General features: G+C 45.3%; 1 protein-coding gene across 1 annotated transcript; it reads right to left on the reverse strand.

Annotated features, from left to right (window-relative positions):
• Nucleotides 1-279: 279 nt before the first annotated feature.
• On the reverse strand, nt 280-831 carry LOC146187589 (uncharacterized). Its single transcript, XM_084608232.1, has one exon. The coding sequence runs from the start codon at nt 829-831 to the stop codon at nt 280-282; it is 552 nt and encodes a 183-aa protein (XP_084464358.1).
• Nucleotides 832-16,471: the final 15,640 nt, after the last annotated feature.

A 16,471-nucleotide genomic window follows, 5' to 3' on the forward strand; every position in this document is an offset into this window, starting at 1 on the left:
TGTGTCATCAGACGATATGAATGAATGAATGTTTATTCCGCTTTCGTCGTATAAAAAGCGCGGGTAACGAAAAAAAAGCAGTTCGCAATGACCGCTTGACGGGCTTCGCCACCCGTAAGGTCGACGATGAACAGCAGCGGCAGTTTGTGCGATATAAAATGAACAACTCACGCGTTACAAAATGAGACAGTGCTTTGAAACAGAAAAAAAAGAAATTATACAATGACAAGGAAAAAGTAAAAATGAATTGTCGATAGACGCATTCCTTATCAATACAACCTAATCAGTGAACATTTCGCGGGGGAAAGAAAAAGTCATTTTTTTCATGTTGCTGTAAAGAAAAGTGTTCAAACACATTGGCAGTATATATTTCAACATAGCAAAACCATAGTTGGTTCTACATCTGGGTACCTCAAACATTTCAGGGTTTCTTGTAGAATAGGGCGTGTTGTGTGGCAACAGCTGTACTATGCGGGGCAAAAATGGGTCATTTCGTGCGGTATGGTTTTTATAAAAACAAGCAAACCTGTACTCGAACAGCTTAAGTACTGGAATTATTTTGTATTTCATCCGTATGGGACGGGCTGGGGCGTCATAGGAGGAATTTGTTATAACGCGTAGCATTTTCTTCCGCAGAACAAAAAGCTTTTGCAAATTGGGCATTGTGGTATTTCCCCACACCAAATAGCAGTGTCCTAAGTAGGAGAAAAAGAATGCATAGTAGAGGTCAAGCTTCGTTTTCGTTGGTAGAATATATTTATTACGAGAGATAATGCCTATGAATTTAGAAAGCTTAGTGCAGACTTTGTTTATCTGAGTATCCCATGACATTGTGGGTGTAAAATTTATGCCAAGTGATGTGAATGATTGGACCTATTCGACTCTTGAGCCGCCGAAAAATATAGGTGGCGCATTCCCTACTAGTTTGCCCTTAGCATGAAATATTATTGCCTTTGTTTTTTTCTTTCTTTACCGTCAAAGAATTTAAGCATGACCATTCCTTCAAAGAAACGAGTACCTTGTTCGCAGAGTTTGTTAGTTGATTAATATCGGTAGAGGAGCAGAATAAGCTGGTGTCGTCAGCGTAAATAATAAATTTTATCTCGTTGCTTATATTAACAATATCATTAATATATACGTTAAAGAGTATAGGACCCAGAAGATTGCCCTGTGGCACGCCATTCGAAATTTGTAGCACATCGGAACGACAATTATTGATAACAACATATTGGGATCGCGAGCACATGTATGACTTGAGAAGGTTGAGGGCATGGCCACGTATACCACAATGTTCGAGTTTAGCAAAGAGGGTATTATGATTTAGTGTATCAAACGCCTTACTGAAATCTACAAAAATTCCAAGAGTAAGCTTCTGGGATTCTATGTTGCCTAATATATATTCTTTTTTATCAAGTAAGCCATGCTCCGTGGACCTATGTTTGGTAAACCCATATTGGCAGTCATTTATAATAGAGTGTTTTAGAAGGAAATTATGCGTTCGAGAATGAATTATGCGTTCTAGTCCCTTGGAGAAGAAAGGTAAGACAGATATTGGCCTATAATTACTCAAACTATTTGTCTCCCTTTTTGAAGATTACTGCCACCCTAGCAAGTTTCATATCAGCAGGAAAATTTGTTGTAATTAGCGCAGTGTTATATATGTGCGTTAAACATGGAACATTTTATCTCTGAACGCCGCGACCATAAGCTGAAAGTTCTTGTAACGCGATGTCGAACTGATGTGTTCCGTAATTCCTTTTTTCCTCACACTTCTTCACTTTGGAATAGTCTTCCTAAGAGCATAGAACAATGTAAAACAGGTAAACATTTTCAGTCTTTCCTGGCGTCCAACTTGTCGTAGTAGCTTTCCACCCTTTTAAACCTGTTTCTCGCACTCACATTTTCAGTGTTGTTTTTTTTATTGTTAAACAAATGTGCTTTACTGTATACTTTCAGTATTGTAACATGCTCATTTTAGGTATTTTTTTACCGTTATTGCCCCCCCTGCTATAATGCCCCTGGGCACTGCAGGTACTTGTATAAAAAAAAATATTAAAGGCAAGACATATTTTATTGGGCGACTTTGAAGATCGCAAGAGTCCAAGCTTGTCGTATTTTTGAGGCTTTTTGAAATACAGTACACCTCATTTTCATCTGTCGGCTCAAAAAAGAGAGATTGCAAAACTCTATCGCCCAGAAATTTAGAGAAGTCAGGGCAGTGAGATCGACTCCCGACTGCAGTAAAAAATCCGTTAAAAGCATTGGCCAAAGGACGCCCATTTAGGTCAATACCATCTACTGTTAAGCTTTTTATGCTATTGGGATGAGTGATTCTGTTTAAAAGTTGATTAAGGCGCCTCCATTTTTCTTTAGGATTATTAGATAGTTCCTTATCAAAGAGGTTATTGTGGTAAGTCGTCCTAGCGGTCCTGGTCTCTTTGTTCAAAAAGTTCCGAAATGCTTTAAAGCGGGCTAGTAGTGCTGTATCCTTCGTGCTAATAAATTTAGCGAACATTCTGTGCTTCTTCTTTACAAGCCGCAGAAGTCGTGGGGACATCCACGGCTTGCGAGCGTTTTTCGGCACTTTTGCTTCAATAGTAGGGAAACAATCATGATAGATTGGTAAAAATATCCGCAAGAAAGCTCTATAGGCAACATCCGAGTCAGTGCTTAAAAAAACAGAATCCCAGTCGGCACCTAAATGTTTCAAGGTTTTTCTGTGAAATAAGCTGCCGACAACGATTAAAGGTATGTGTTAAGCGGGATTTTGTATCAATGCGTAGAAAAATAGGCAGATGGTCTCCGATGTCTACTGCGAAACGCCCGGCAGTAAGAGGCACATTATAATTCGTGATAAAAAGGTCGATAACGCTAGAAGACGTAGCCGTTATGCGCGTTGGTCTATTTATGACGTTCTGGAAGCCAGCAGCTTGAAGCAATATCGTGAGTTCTTGTTGCGCGGAACTGTAGGCACCTATGTCTATATTAAAATCACCTCCTATACAAGATAAGAAATTATCTGACAAGAAATTGATTTCTTTTTTCAAATACCCGAAGGAACTCGTTTATACTGCTTTGCGGTGGGCGGTAAACAACAGTAAAGGATTGACGGCCAGAATGAACCGTAAGCATCTCAATGTTCTGGTCGCTCAGACAGTGTTCTGATAAGATCTGGCACGAGTAGCTTTCTTTGATTAGAAGGGCAACGCCCCCACCACGTTTCGAGCTTCGGTTAAGAACGAAAGTCTGATATCCCGGAATTCGAATAATGTCACTGTCAAAGCGATACCATGTTTCAGACATCATGATCACGTCAAAGGTGCATTTAAGACTCGACAAAAAAGTTGTCAGTTGATGAGTTTTATTTAAAGCGCACTGCATGTTTAACTGTAGCATATGTAAATATTTACCGCACTCTTTGTTTCTTAGACAACGGTTGAACTCACATGGTGTAAAAAGTGCTGTCTCTTCCATATTAGTCTAAGGATCGGGATCAGATGTGTCTGTTGAGCATAAGCACTTACTACGCCATTTTTGAGAGATTATCCTGCAGATACAGACGAACGACATTAGATTCTTCAGTTTTGCGTGCGTATATAGCCCCATTTTTCGTCCACAAGTATTTCCAGTTAAGTTCCTTTTTCTTTGCTACTGCAACTCCAAGAAGTTTTTTTTGTTTTCGGGCGTTAGGTGTTCATTGACATAGATTGAAATCTTGTCATCCAGTCCAACATCCTCCGTAGTCAGCCGCATCTTTTTTGATTTCTGCAGCACACCATCACGCTTGGCTTTGGACTTGAATCGAACAACAATGTTAGATTTTCCGGAGTTTCGAGTAGGAACTCGGTGGCAAGCCTCAACATCTACGTCTCTAATCGGTTCTTTGGCTGCATCACCAAGTTTTGACAGGATCTCACTGACATTTTCATCCTCATGTTCTGGAACACCTTGAATTTCGAGGTTGTGGTTTCGGGAATATTGTTCACATTGAACAACACCGCGAGAGTAATGACAAGGACAGGCGCTGTCCTTGTCATTACTCTCTCGTTGTTGTTCTCCGTCACAGCGCTCGTAATTTGCAATCATGTACCAACTAGCTCAACTTTCCGTATTACTCACATTGAACAAGTAACTCAAGTTCTCGAGACTTCCTTTCTAACGAAGCGCATCGGGAGTAAGCTCCTGATTTTCGATCGTTAGCTTCGAGTTTTTTTCCATTTCCTGCTGCAACTTTATCTCCAATTCAGCAATGTCCTTCTGGGCGTACTCAATGCTGCTAGTTAGTTCCATATGCTCCTTTTTCACCTCGCGTACTTCGTTTCGCAGGCCACGTTCTGCAGATTTAGCTAATGTTTTCACTTCTTTCTGAAATTCCTCTCTAAGCTTCGCGAGCTCGTTACGGAATTCCTCTTTTAGTTTTGCAATATCTTTAGCCATTCTAGCAAATACAAAAATATTAGCACAATTGCACTTGGCAGCAGCGATGACAAAGGAAAGATTCAGAAAACTTTATGAGCACCAACACTAACCTGCAGAAGAAAGCAGGGGAGCGCGTTAGGCGTGTCTCGCAAGCTGTCGTCGCTGCTGCCAAGTGACCAGGCCGCGCAGTGAATGCGTCTTATATAGGCAACGGCGCTTCCGCAGGAAACAGGACTGAAGATCACGTGGGCCGCTGACTAATTGTCTCCTGGCGCTGGTTTACGTTGTTCCGTCGATGACCTTGCTGGACGAAACCCGGTGTTACGCCGGCGTATGTCGGGCGGGTCGTGCAGCTCGGCAAAAGTGATCTGCAGAAGGAAGCAGGGGAGCGCGTTAGGCGTGTCTCGCAAGCTGTCGTCGCTGCTGCCAAGTGACCAGGCCGCGCAGTGAATGCGTCTTATATAGGCAACGGCGCTTCCGCAGGAAACAGGACTGAAGATCACGTGGGCCGCTGACTAATTGTCTCCTGGCGCTGGTTTACGTTGTTCCGTCGATGACCTTGCTGGACGAAACCCGGTGTTACGCCGGCGTATGTCGGGCGGGTCGTGCAGCTCGGCAAAAGTGATCTGCAGAAGGAAGCAGGGGAGCGCGTTAGGCGTGTCTCGCAAGCTGTTGTCGCTGCTGCCAAGTGACCAGGCCGCGCAGTGAATGCTTCTTATATAGGCAACGGCGCTTCCGCAGGAACCAGGATTGAAGATCACGTGGGCCGCTGACTAATTGTCTCCTGGCGCTGGTTTACGTTGTTCCGTCGATGACCTTGCTAGACGAAACCCGGTGTTACGCCGACGTATGTCGGGCGGGTCGTGCAGCTCGGCAAAAGTGATCTGCAGAAGGAAGCACTGGGGAGCGCGTTAGGCGTGTCTCGCAAGCTGTCGTCGCTGCTGCCAAGTCATTCATTCATATATTTCATTCTCCATCACCGTTCAGCACACAATCTGTGTCACTGGGCCACAGCTACTGTGGCTGTCTGAGGAAGATTCACACTCCTTGTAGAGGAAACTATAGAGAGCAAGCTATGGAGACGAGGTTACTTCACAGTGAAGTAATAAAGATGTGCTGACGAACGGTGATGGTGCATCTGCTACGGTGGCGTCAACGACGACATTGCGATAGTTGAAGATGACTACGTGCCATTAAGTAGTGTGTAATGATGGCTCGGGTCCAGTGTGCTGGCGCTGAAAATGAAGACACCACCAGCTGTGTGAGCCTGAATCTACGACTTGCATTTTGGTCAATCAGTCTCCGCCGGGGTTCTTTCCATGCGCCGCCCATCTCGCTCGCTAGGCCTCTCCTGCCGAAACCTTCTATGTCAGGGTTAGACGAGCTGCACCGACAACTTGTCTTCTCGTAGCTGCCCTCAGGGCAGACCAAGGCTTTTACCAACCTTGACTTGATGGAAGCCTCCCTTTTACTCACAAAACACTTAAAGCATGCTTGTCCGTAAAGTCACTTGACAGCTCTTGCTCCTTCCCGAGCCGACCATTAAGCATGGCACTGACCCTTAAGCACATAGTCCAGGAGCAAGTGCCTGAGGTCTTGCAGTCAGTTTTCAACCTGCCTCCCGTTGCTGCACTGCTTACATACACTGAAGTTGCCTGAAAAGCACTGGCAGCAGTTGTCAGTTTAACGTCAACTCGGGCAACCCCTGTTCCTGCTGCTCTGCCACCTCTTCAATGTTTTAAACCATGGTGGACTCTGGACAATGCGCCTATTTGCTACACCTTCAGCATCGCCTGACACGTGATGCATCACTGCCATTGCCGTGTCTTGCCTGCTGCAGACAAAGCCGACCATTGAGCATACGCTTATGACCTTCGTAACTTTACCTCAACCTCACCTCCTGAGCACCTGGACTACAACAGCCGCCATCTGTTTGCCACTGTTCCTTATTTCAGCGTCACCGCTCGATTTCTTCCATGATCTGTCATCCGATACTGCCACTGGAAATCTAGTGATCACAGTTCCAGAGGCAACAATTGCTTTTTCATTAATAAGTTGAGAATTGCCTATACCGTCAAATGTGGTTCCTGTGGAGGGCACTGGTGCTCTTGCCATTCTTAGATACTGGTATTGCTATGTCCACCTAGAATGAGAACCTGTGCTGCCAGATTCAAAGTGATGATGCCGTTATGTGGTTTTTCAATTAGTGCTGCTAATTGACAGCTCAAGCCTTTGGCCTCATGTACTGCTAGAGTCATTAATTGGGGCTTTCTGTACACCACTGAAGGGGTAGGCAGCGAACGCGATGGTCAGATGGCATCCTCGAGGCACTGCAGATGAAGTTATGTGATGTTAGGAAGATAGTGAGAGACCGGAAAGCGTGGCGTGACATGGTCCACAGGGTCGCGAAGAGTCGGACACGACTGAACGACTGAACTGAACTGAACTGTACACCACTGAATTTATCATACTTTTATTGAGCTGTCATGACCTCGATTGCTCTCGTACTGAAGTTGAGCCCTTTTCTTTGGCAATACGCTGGTCTATATCTCTACCACGTGTGCCAAACTAACTGTGCCATATGATGGTGCAATTCTGCTATGTTCTGCTATGATCTTGTGATCTGCGACTCTTTTTAGTGGGCCTATGTGGTGGTCGTGGCACTGGTGCAGCGGTAGGTTTGGCGAACATGACATGGTGTGTGCGTGGTGGCGTTTAGGGGGGCGTGTGATAGTGTTCGTGTTCAAATGCAGGGGTTTTTGCCTGAGTGCTGTGTGCAGCGATATGACAGCTTTGGTTCGCCATCTCGCTACTTGGCAAACTGAAAGGACGCGATGACTTTGGTTCGGCGTCGTCTCCCATGCTCCTTCGACTGCGTGACCGTCTACCGGTGGACACCTGACAGCTGTGCTCCGGACCAACGGCTTCACTTGTTCCCAACGCACCATAAAATGCAAGAACAGAAACACACCGACAGCATTTGTGTTGCAAAAATGTATTTGGGATTTATTTGACAAAGTGAACATGGTCGAGAGAGTTCTGGAGAAAATAAACTGGTGCTATCTACAATGTGATATAGTGCCAACATAAATAACTTTCATTCTTTCATCAGCGCAATCAGCATCTTGTCAACTGATTGCAAAGATTTCACCAGCTGATCTTCACATGTCCATCTTCACACGGGGCAGTGTTCGTACCATGTGCTGCAGAGAACTTCCGTGTTGTATTCTTCTACCTTCCTGGAATGAAAAGGTGCAGTGTTCACAGAAATTACTGTAAAATTAAAGCTGTTATGAGAAAGCTTGAGGTTGTTTAATATTGCTCTCCAGCTGGTATTGCAGTGAATAACTATGCTCATGATTATTCATGAAATGTCTGGGCATATGGCATACCCCTATATCATGGCATCTACTTTGGTCATCTGATGAGAAGAGAGGAGTCGCTGGAGAAAGATTTGATGTTGGGAAAGGTTGAGGGTCGCCAGAGAAGGGGTAGGCAGCGAACGCGATGGTTTGATGGCATTCTCGAGGCATTGCAGATGAAGCTATGTGATGTTAAGAAGATAGTGAGAGACCGGAAAGCGTGGCGTGACATGGTCCATAGGGCCACGAAGAGTCGGACACGACTGAACGCCTGAACTGAACTGAACTGATATCATGGCACAGAAGTGCAGCAGTCTCCTCTTGTGAATGCCCCCATCGGGGGTGGAATTGCCGCTTCATTTGCTCCATTCTGCTCCAAACTGCTTTTCCTGCTCTACCCTGCTCCAAAATGCAATATTGCTCCAAAACTGCTCCAAACTGGCTGTTTTAATGTTCTACCATCAAATTTAGTGCAACACGCAAACAATGTTTTTGCACCAGTGGCAAAGATATAACGCACATTGCACTGGGCTTAATACAAACGAAATTTTTGTAAGGGAAGGAAGCATGTGGCACAATAAATATTTGTTTGCAAGTAAATTTAATATGAGTCACTGGCGACTGGAGATAATTGAAAAAAAAATGCACTGTGCATGTGACGTAGCACCTCCTCTCAGCCTTTTGAATCGCCGGTGGAGAGAGAAGCAAGAGCAGCGAGCGAAGCAGATAAGCGCAAACTACCGTGAGTCGTTCGGAAGGAAACTCGTCCGAGTGGAAAAACCACATGAGTTATTCTAATGGTTGTGGTCTAAGAACAAGCAGGCACTTATCGAGCCTCTTTTTCAGTAACAAGCTTGTCGGGCCTACGGCAGCCAAAATCATACTTGAATCGTTATGGGTTGGTACTCCAAAGATGCCACTAACTAGGAAGCGTCTAAAGAGTGTTGGAAAGCCATACAAGGCCTATTGCCAAGATTTAAAAAAGGTGCCCCAGCATTGCTCAAGCAAAGAATGATAGAACAATTGGAAGGAGGTAGTAAAGTAAAAATGCTGAAGAATGAAAAGGCTACCCTTCAGTGCCATCTACATTTCCTGAAGGCACTACTGACCACTGCTCAGGAATTTATCAGCACAGGCATAGGGTCAAAAAGGGATATGCACAAGATAGAGAGCAGAAATGTCATGCCCATTAATCTGAGCTCCAAATTAGTGGCATTGCTTGAGTGTATTGAAGTGGTAAACTCGACATTTGGATCTGTCAAATCAGAATAGCCAAACGCGTTAGGTCACAAGGTCGCACTCGGTGTTCAGTTATAAAGCACACCAGAAAGCATTTTGTTTGCTGCTAGTCTGTTCCAAGTTGTTCGCTGTTGTCTTGTCAGAAATGAATGCGAAGTTGGAGAGACATTGAACTTGCATAAAAAGGAAGAGCTCATCTTTATCTGTCAGAAAGAGAAAAACAATTACTAATTTTATCAGAGGCATTTGACCTTAGGAACCCGCTCTAAACCATAATTCAAATGCTCCAAAACTCTTGCCTCATTACCCCAAAGCTGCTCCAAAACACTTGTCTCACTGCTCCCGAAGCTGCTCCAAAATTCTTGAGCCTGCTTCCACCCCTGACCTATGTATCAGACCCATTGATGACTGTCTTCAGTGGTAATGGCACATACCCACGGCGGGGAATAGGCCATGGTATATAGCAAGTACAAAAGGTTTCTGGACAAGCAATTGGGTATTTTGATAATTACGCATCTTAAACAAGAATTTCATGAAAAAAGAGAAAGAAAAAGAAAAGGCAGTGAATTCCTATTGTAGCAATCTACCTGGTGTGATTATATAGTTGTGAACAGAATTGCACACAGGTTGTAGGGTATATCCCTTGGCACTTGCCCCGACTTGCCTGTTGCTCGCATATGCAAAAGATTTCCCATGGTATTTGATGTTATTTTATGTCAGTGAACGCTCCTTCTGATGCACATTGAAAACAAATTGAATCATTTTTTCACATCAACCAATGCATTAAGACCACAGTGGAGGGTGGAGTAAACAATAATATAATTTTGCCATCCTTTTCTTGAGGATAAATAAAAATTCACCAAATGGGTAATTGTGGTAGAAATGTCTCCATAAAATATTACTTCTGAGCTTTTGCAATGATTATGCACATGCACAGCAGCATGCTGCAATGGCCTAAGAGCTGGAAATGCATCACGCGTCCAGGCAAACATCACACAAAAGTGTCAAGCCGCAAAAAGAAAAAGCATGTGGGAACTTCCCACGCTTTGCCCGATGATGAATACATTCTGGAGAGGGGAGCCTGAGGGCACACCGCACAGGAAGAAACGGTGGCTGTTTGGGAGAAGGGACATGGCCATAAAACCATTTCACTGATTCATTAGGAGTTGAGTTCTACAGATGCTGTTTTGATCCGCTGTATGTGACATCAGACATGCCCTGTGTTTTTCTGGCAGACAGACTCCTTGTTCGACTATTGCAATGCTATCGAAGTGAAAAAGGAAGTTTCTATGTCTCCTCGCCTGTTCCCAAGGTATGACTGCAGGAACATTGCTTCCCAATACTGTTTGATTGACTGGCTGATTGACCCGGAGAGATGTGCCGTGTTTTATTGGCCAAAGTTCTGTGAGAGGGCTGGATTGATTGCCTAAAGGTTTCTTGTGGAGTAAAAAAAAGACAATACTGGCCCCGGGCAAGAGGCTCAATAGTCTTTCATTGCTATGAACTTGCTTTTGACCTTTTGCTGTTAAGACCTTTGAAGTATGTACATAAGTCTGCAGAAGTGCAATCAAATTTCATTGTTTTTGTTCTCTCATCTTCGAAACGTCATTCTTCTCTCAAACCGAAGGCTCAGTCATGCCACCAAATGGAGTGTAGGTTCAAAACAGTCTGAGACAAGCATAACAATACACAAATCATCGCGATGGTCTCGTGAGTGTGCACCATGAACATGAAAATTTGTGAATAATTTGTTTTCCTACTCATTTATTTCATTTATCGCTGCTCTCATAGACCATTGCATTTTGTATAATGCACTGTTGCTGCTGCTGGTCCGTGCATAGTTTTGGCATGTATGCAAAAGCTAACAACTAGGCTCTAGTACAGTTGTTCTAAGCAGTCTTGAGTTTTAAACTATAGTAAGTTGTTAAGGCATTGAGATAAATAAAACTTTTTACAAATTGGTGCTGCTCAAAATAATGTAAAAATGTCCTCACCCCTCAGCGGCACTGACTGCAGGCTTGGTGTCGACGGCAGCGGTTCCACACTGTGCAGACCTGTGGCTGTGCCATGGAAGCAAGCAAACAAATGAAAGAAATAATTATTTCTGCAGCCATGAGATCTTGGGCTGTTTTCCGGTGCATAACAACATGCACGAGCTTACTTTAGCACTCTGGCTACACCTTGTACACTGCAGTAAGAGAATCAAGACTGAACATTGCAGTGCTTTGTAAATAGCTGTAACATGTTCAACAGGAACATTGAAGAAAATAATATAAGAAGTGTTGTCGCTTACTATTCCGGGAGTTGTCATGATTGCTTTCATCATCATGAGTCTCTCTCGGCACCATGTCATTCAGGCACTTGCAGGCTCATTTTCATCTGAAAGGGAATAACCATATGAGACACAGATGATTGGTAATTAACTTGCCAACATATTATAGGATATAATTGTGCAGCTGAAAGTTGCGCCAGGATACTAGAAAAGTGCCACGACCCAGACACTGTTGCCTTCATTCAATGCAATGGTCCTTATCAAGGATCCTTCTTTAATTTGCAGGTGTTTTTATAACACAATGAGCAAACCAGTTCAGCCTCTGCGACTTGTAAATGCTAATAGGACTTCCAGTGCCTGAATGTTTTGTCCAACAGCATAAAATATTGGCGCACTTCATTTTACGTGCTGACACAGGGACACAAGTTCATAAGCTTGGAGCAAAAAAAAATTAAATGACCTCCTGCAATATTTGGCTTCGGCACTGCATTCAGCATGTGCTGTCAGCTAATGGTGCCAGACAATTGTCTGAGAAGATAAAGCAAATCATCTTGCAAACAATTTTCATTTATTGCTCCTGGTGGCTGTGCACATTTACATGCACATGTAAACAAAAGCAGCTACACGACGTGTATTATATTATGCAACTCGAGCCATGCTTAGCAAAAATGCTGAAATATCATGTATCTAATTCGCACAACGTAAGTGGTTTTTTACTTTGCGCTGCTATTCCCCAGCAATCGACTAGGCAGTGTTCAGACGGGCGGGCCGTATGTATCGTGGGAAAGCATCATCCACCACCACTCCTACTCGGAGCGCACGCGATCGGCAGGCGCCGAGTCACTGCCATTCCGAGCTACTCGAAAGTGCCGTTTTCGTCACATATGATAACTAATTGTTCCGCTCGGACAGTCCGCTGTCCAGTCCGATCGTCTGTACAGGGAAGGTAGTAGGTAGTGACTTACCAGAATCATATTTTTTTTTTTCTGACGCTGGATGGCTTGCAAAGGCCTTTGCGAACGCCTTCCTTCCGCAGCGGAGCGAGCGCTCGTTCGCCGTCGGCGGATCCCTAGAAATCGTTGCAACTTCTTTCGACGGCGCCTTCTCCCTGCGCTGTACAGTGTATGTACAGGATGGTGGCGATCTCGAGCTACTTGCTGGTCGTCCGCCGCACTGAAACGCTTGCGCATGATGTTTTCTTGGCACGGGCAAGGGTACTGCAGCATTTGATGACGCCAATGTTAAAACGGGAGAACTATGTGGCCCGTTGCGCACAGCAGCACTCTACAAGCACTCGTAGCAGCATCCCATCGGCGCTTGGCTTAGCTTGGCGGCTTGGCTCCATGGCTGCTGAAATCTCGTGAGATTTCGCGAGATTACGGCAAGCTGGACGTCACGCGGCATACGTCTCCGGAGTAAGTCTCCAGCGCCTGTACGTATCGGCAGTTTTCACGCATGCGCACTAGGCGTCCAATACGTCTACGTCTGTACGTCTCCTGGAGACGTCATACGTCTCCCGCAGACGTACAGACGTAGACGTATCGGACGCCTACTGGGCATGCGGGAAAATTGATGTAGACGTATTTGGCTGGCACCGGGCTAAACACGTTTTAGCTGTACGTATCGCCCATACGAAACGTATCGGCAGACGTACATGCAGATGATGATGATGGCAATCCAATAAAAAAGATAGAAGCTATTTGTAATAAATACTTCAAATAATGTCACAAAAACGTCACATGCAGATCCCCCAAGTCATCAAGTTGACGTGTTAGCTGTGTTTTGAATAATTATTAATTTGAGCTCACTTTTAACCACTTTGCCACCTGCAGGAAGCCCGAACAATCCAAGCCTAGTTGTATTAAATCCGTTTGTTTGGGTGCTCGCATGGAGGAAGGAAACAACTGGGGCCGAATTACGGTTCTCGCTCTAAAGTTATAGAGCGTGACGTCAAAATGACGACGCCGTGACGTCTCGGCGAGACGTCAACGCGTGACGAAAATCGGCATCAACCAATGATCGCCAGGGTGCCGCCCCGGGCTGCTTATTTTCACGGCAACAGGTTTATTCGCACGTCAAGGAGCCGTTTGCTAATTTTTTTAAAGATATAGCGTGTCAATAAATTAACTAAAGTTTTATATTTTCAAGAAGCCGCATTTAAAGTTCAATGTTATAAAAAAAATCAAGAAGCAGCTACAGTTTTGCAATTAAACGCTCTCATGGGTAGCTTCTTCTGCCGCGAGGGCGCGCTGGCAGAGGTAAACAAACCGTAAAAATTGCGATTTTCAGTAAAACAGCTGATTCCACGGCTATAGTACAGTGGCTATAGTGCCGGCTTTTGCGCATCGTTTGATGTCAAGGTACTGTGTGATGACACCATTCCTTTTTTATTTCCTTCGGGATGCTTGGGAAAACTGTGAAAACGGGAGAACTATGTGGCCCGTTGCGCACAGCAGCACTCTTCAGGCACTCGTAGCACCATCCCATCGGAGCTTGGCTTAGCTTGGCGGCTTGATTGGCTCCATGGCTGCTGAAATCTCGTGACATCTCGCGAGATTACGGCAAGCTTGACGTCACGCGGCATACGTCTCCGGAGTACGTCTCCAGCGCCTGTACGTATCGGCAGTTTTCACGCATGCGCAGTAGGCGTCCGTACGTCTACGTCTGTACGTCTCCGGCAGACGTCATACGTCTCCGGTAAGCTAAATCTCTCTAATTGATTGTGAATGCGTCCCACGTTAGCAAAACGTAGGAAGTGCATCTCGAGGTACGTCCGCTATGTATATTGTCGCATATAATAAGTTTAAAAACTGCTAATGTATCATCAATACTGTGAAATAAAGTGGCCCGCTTGTTGACCTTGACCATCGTTTTGGCATGCAGCATTTGATCTACATACGGATTTGTTTTTTTATTATTAGGACGTTACCAAAAGAAATCCTGCAGTAGAAGAATAAGTATATAGTCCGAAGGAGCTGTTTCTTCAAAGACAATAACGCTAGCAATCTCATGCGTGCTGCGTGCGTTGCACGCGACGTAACCGGCTCGCTGGCTCGGAAGGCAGGTGAAATCCAAGCTTGTACTACAATACATTTCACTAGATTTTGGCAGCAGCGACAGCAACGCGTGCATTGCCTCACGGTTACATCTTCATCCACGCAGATACTTCGCCTCTGAAGCTACATCACAGCCACACGTGGAAGCGGCCACTGACGCGGCATCCTAAGAAGGCTGTTCGACCCGGAGGACATCAGGTGGCGCCGTACTCACCAGGCCCAGATACTTAAGGCTGCGACCAGCACCGAGGAAGACATTTTGACAGCAACGACAGCAACGCGTGCATTCACTCACGGTTATATCTTCGTCCACGCAGATACTTCGCCCCTGAAGCTACATCACAGCCACACGTGGAAGCGGCCACTGACGCGGCATCCTAAGAAAGCTGTTCGACCCGAAGGACATCAGGTGGCGCCGTAGTCACCAGGCCCTGATACTTAGGGCTGCGACCAGCGCCGAGGAAGACATTTTGGCAGCAATGACAGCAACGCGTGCATTGCTGCCAACGCCAATGACGCTGATGCTGAGGCTACCGGTGGCGCCGAATCTAAATGAAGGCGTGAAGTTCGACATAGATATGATGAACTAGAAGATTTGGAGAGTCTTGGTTGGGCATCCTGCACGTCACAAACACGGGAAATTTTGCACGGACCGTCGCACACCGCGTTCGCTCACACAAGACTGGACACCAACAACAAGGCTGTTCCACCCGAAGGACATCAGGTGGCGCCGTACTCACCAGGCCCTGATACCTAGGGCGGCGACCAGCGCCGAGGAAGACATTTTGGCAGCAATGACAGCAACGCGTGCATTGCCTCACGGTTATATCTTCGTCCACGCAGATACTTCGCCTCTGAAGCTACATCACAGCCACACGTGGAAGCGGCCACTGACGCGGCATCCTAAGAAAGCTGTTCGACCCGAAGGACATCAGGTGGCGCCGTAGTCACCAGGCCCTGATACTTAGGGCTGCGACCAGCGCCGAGGAAGACATTTTGACAGCAACGACAGCAACGTGTGCATTGCCTCATGGTTATATCTTCGTCCACGCAGATACTTCGCCTCTGAAGCTACATCACAGCCACATGTGGAAGCGGCCACTGACGCGGCATCCTAAGAAGGCTGTTCGACCCGAAGGACATCAGGTGGCGCCGTAGTCACCCTTACGGAAATCCCATATCTGCTTGAGATATGGAACATATGCTGCCAGATACAAATATATAAGGCATCAAATAAGTCCTTATCTGGGCCAGATAAGGTCATATATGTGCAAAATGTTGCCCTTATATGGCTCAGATTTGGCCATATCATGCAACATATAATCCATATCTGAACGACTAACGGGACCTTATATGGCTTGATCAGGGGCATATATGGTTTCCTCGCGACCTTATGTGGCCTGATAAAGGGCATATATGGCATCGTCATGACCTTATATAGACAGACCAGGGCCATACCCTTATGGAAATCCCATATCTGCTTCAGATATGGAACATATGCTGCCAGATACAAATATATAAGGCAGCAAATAAGTCCTTATCTGGGCCAGATAAGGTCATATATGTGCAAAATGTCGCCCTTATATGGCTCAGATTTGGCCATATCATGCAACATATAATCCATATCTGAACGACTAACGGGACCTTATATGGCTTGATCACGGGCATATATGGTTTCCTCGCGACCTTATGTGGCCTGATAAAGGGCATATATGGCATCGTCATGACCTTATATAGACAGACCAGGGCCATATGCCTGGCATCAACAGGACTTTATATAACCTAATCGGGGCCTTAATTATGTAGGTGCCATAGTTACTGTATATTAGCAATATATGGCCTTCGTCTACCTTCTGCAAATATCCAATATGGCCTCATGTGGTCGAGCTTCAATTTTTCTACACTCAGCATGGCCTGCGTGTTAAGAGTATCCAATTTAGAAAATAGCTACCACTCATATTTCAAATATTCTACAGATTTCGCTGCCCTATAATTATTGCACCATGTGTTCCTTAAACCAGGAGGGCGCTGGGTTATAGCTACATGCTCCTCTTTCCGCCTAGTTAACTCGCATTTTCATTTAAAATGCTGCCGCAGTCCGGTGCACAAAAGCATGGTCGGTT

This window comes from Amblyomma maculatum, chromosome 6, assembly GCF_055883805.1.
Source record: "Amblyomma maculatum isolate TAMU_Amacu chromosome 6, ASM5588380v1, whole genome shotgun sequence".
Lineage (NCBI taxonomy): Eukaryota > Metazoa > Arthropoda > Arachnida > Ixodida > Ixodidae > Amblyomma > Amblyomma maculatum.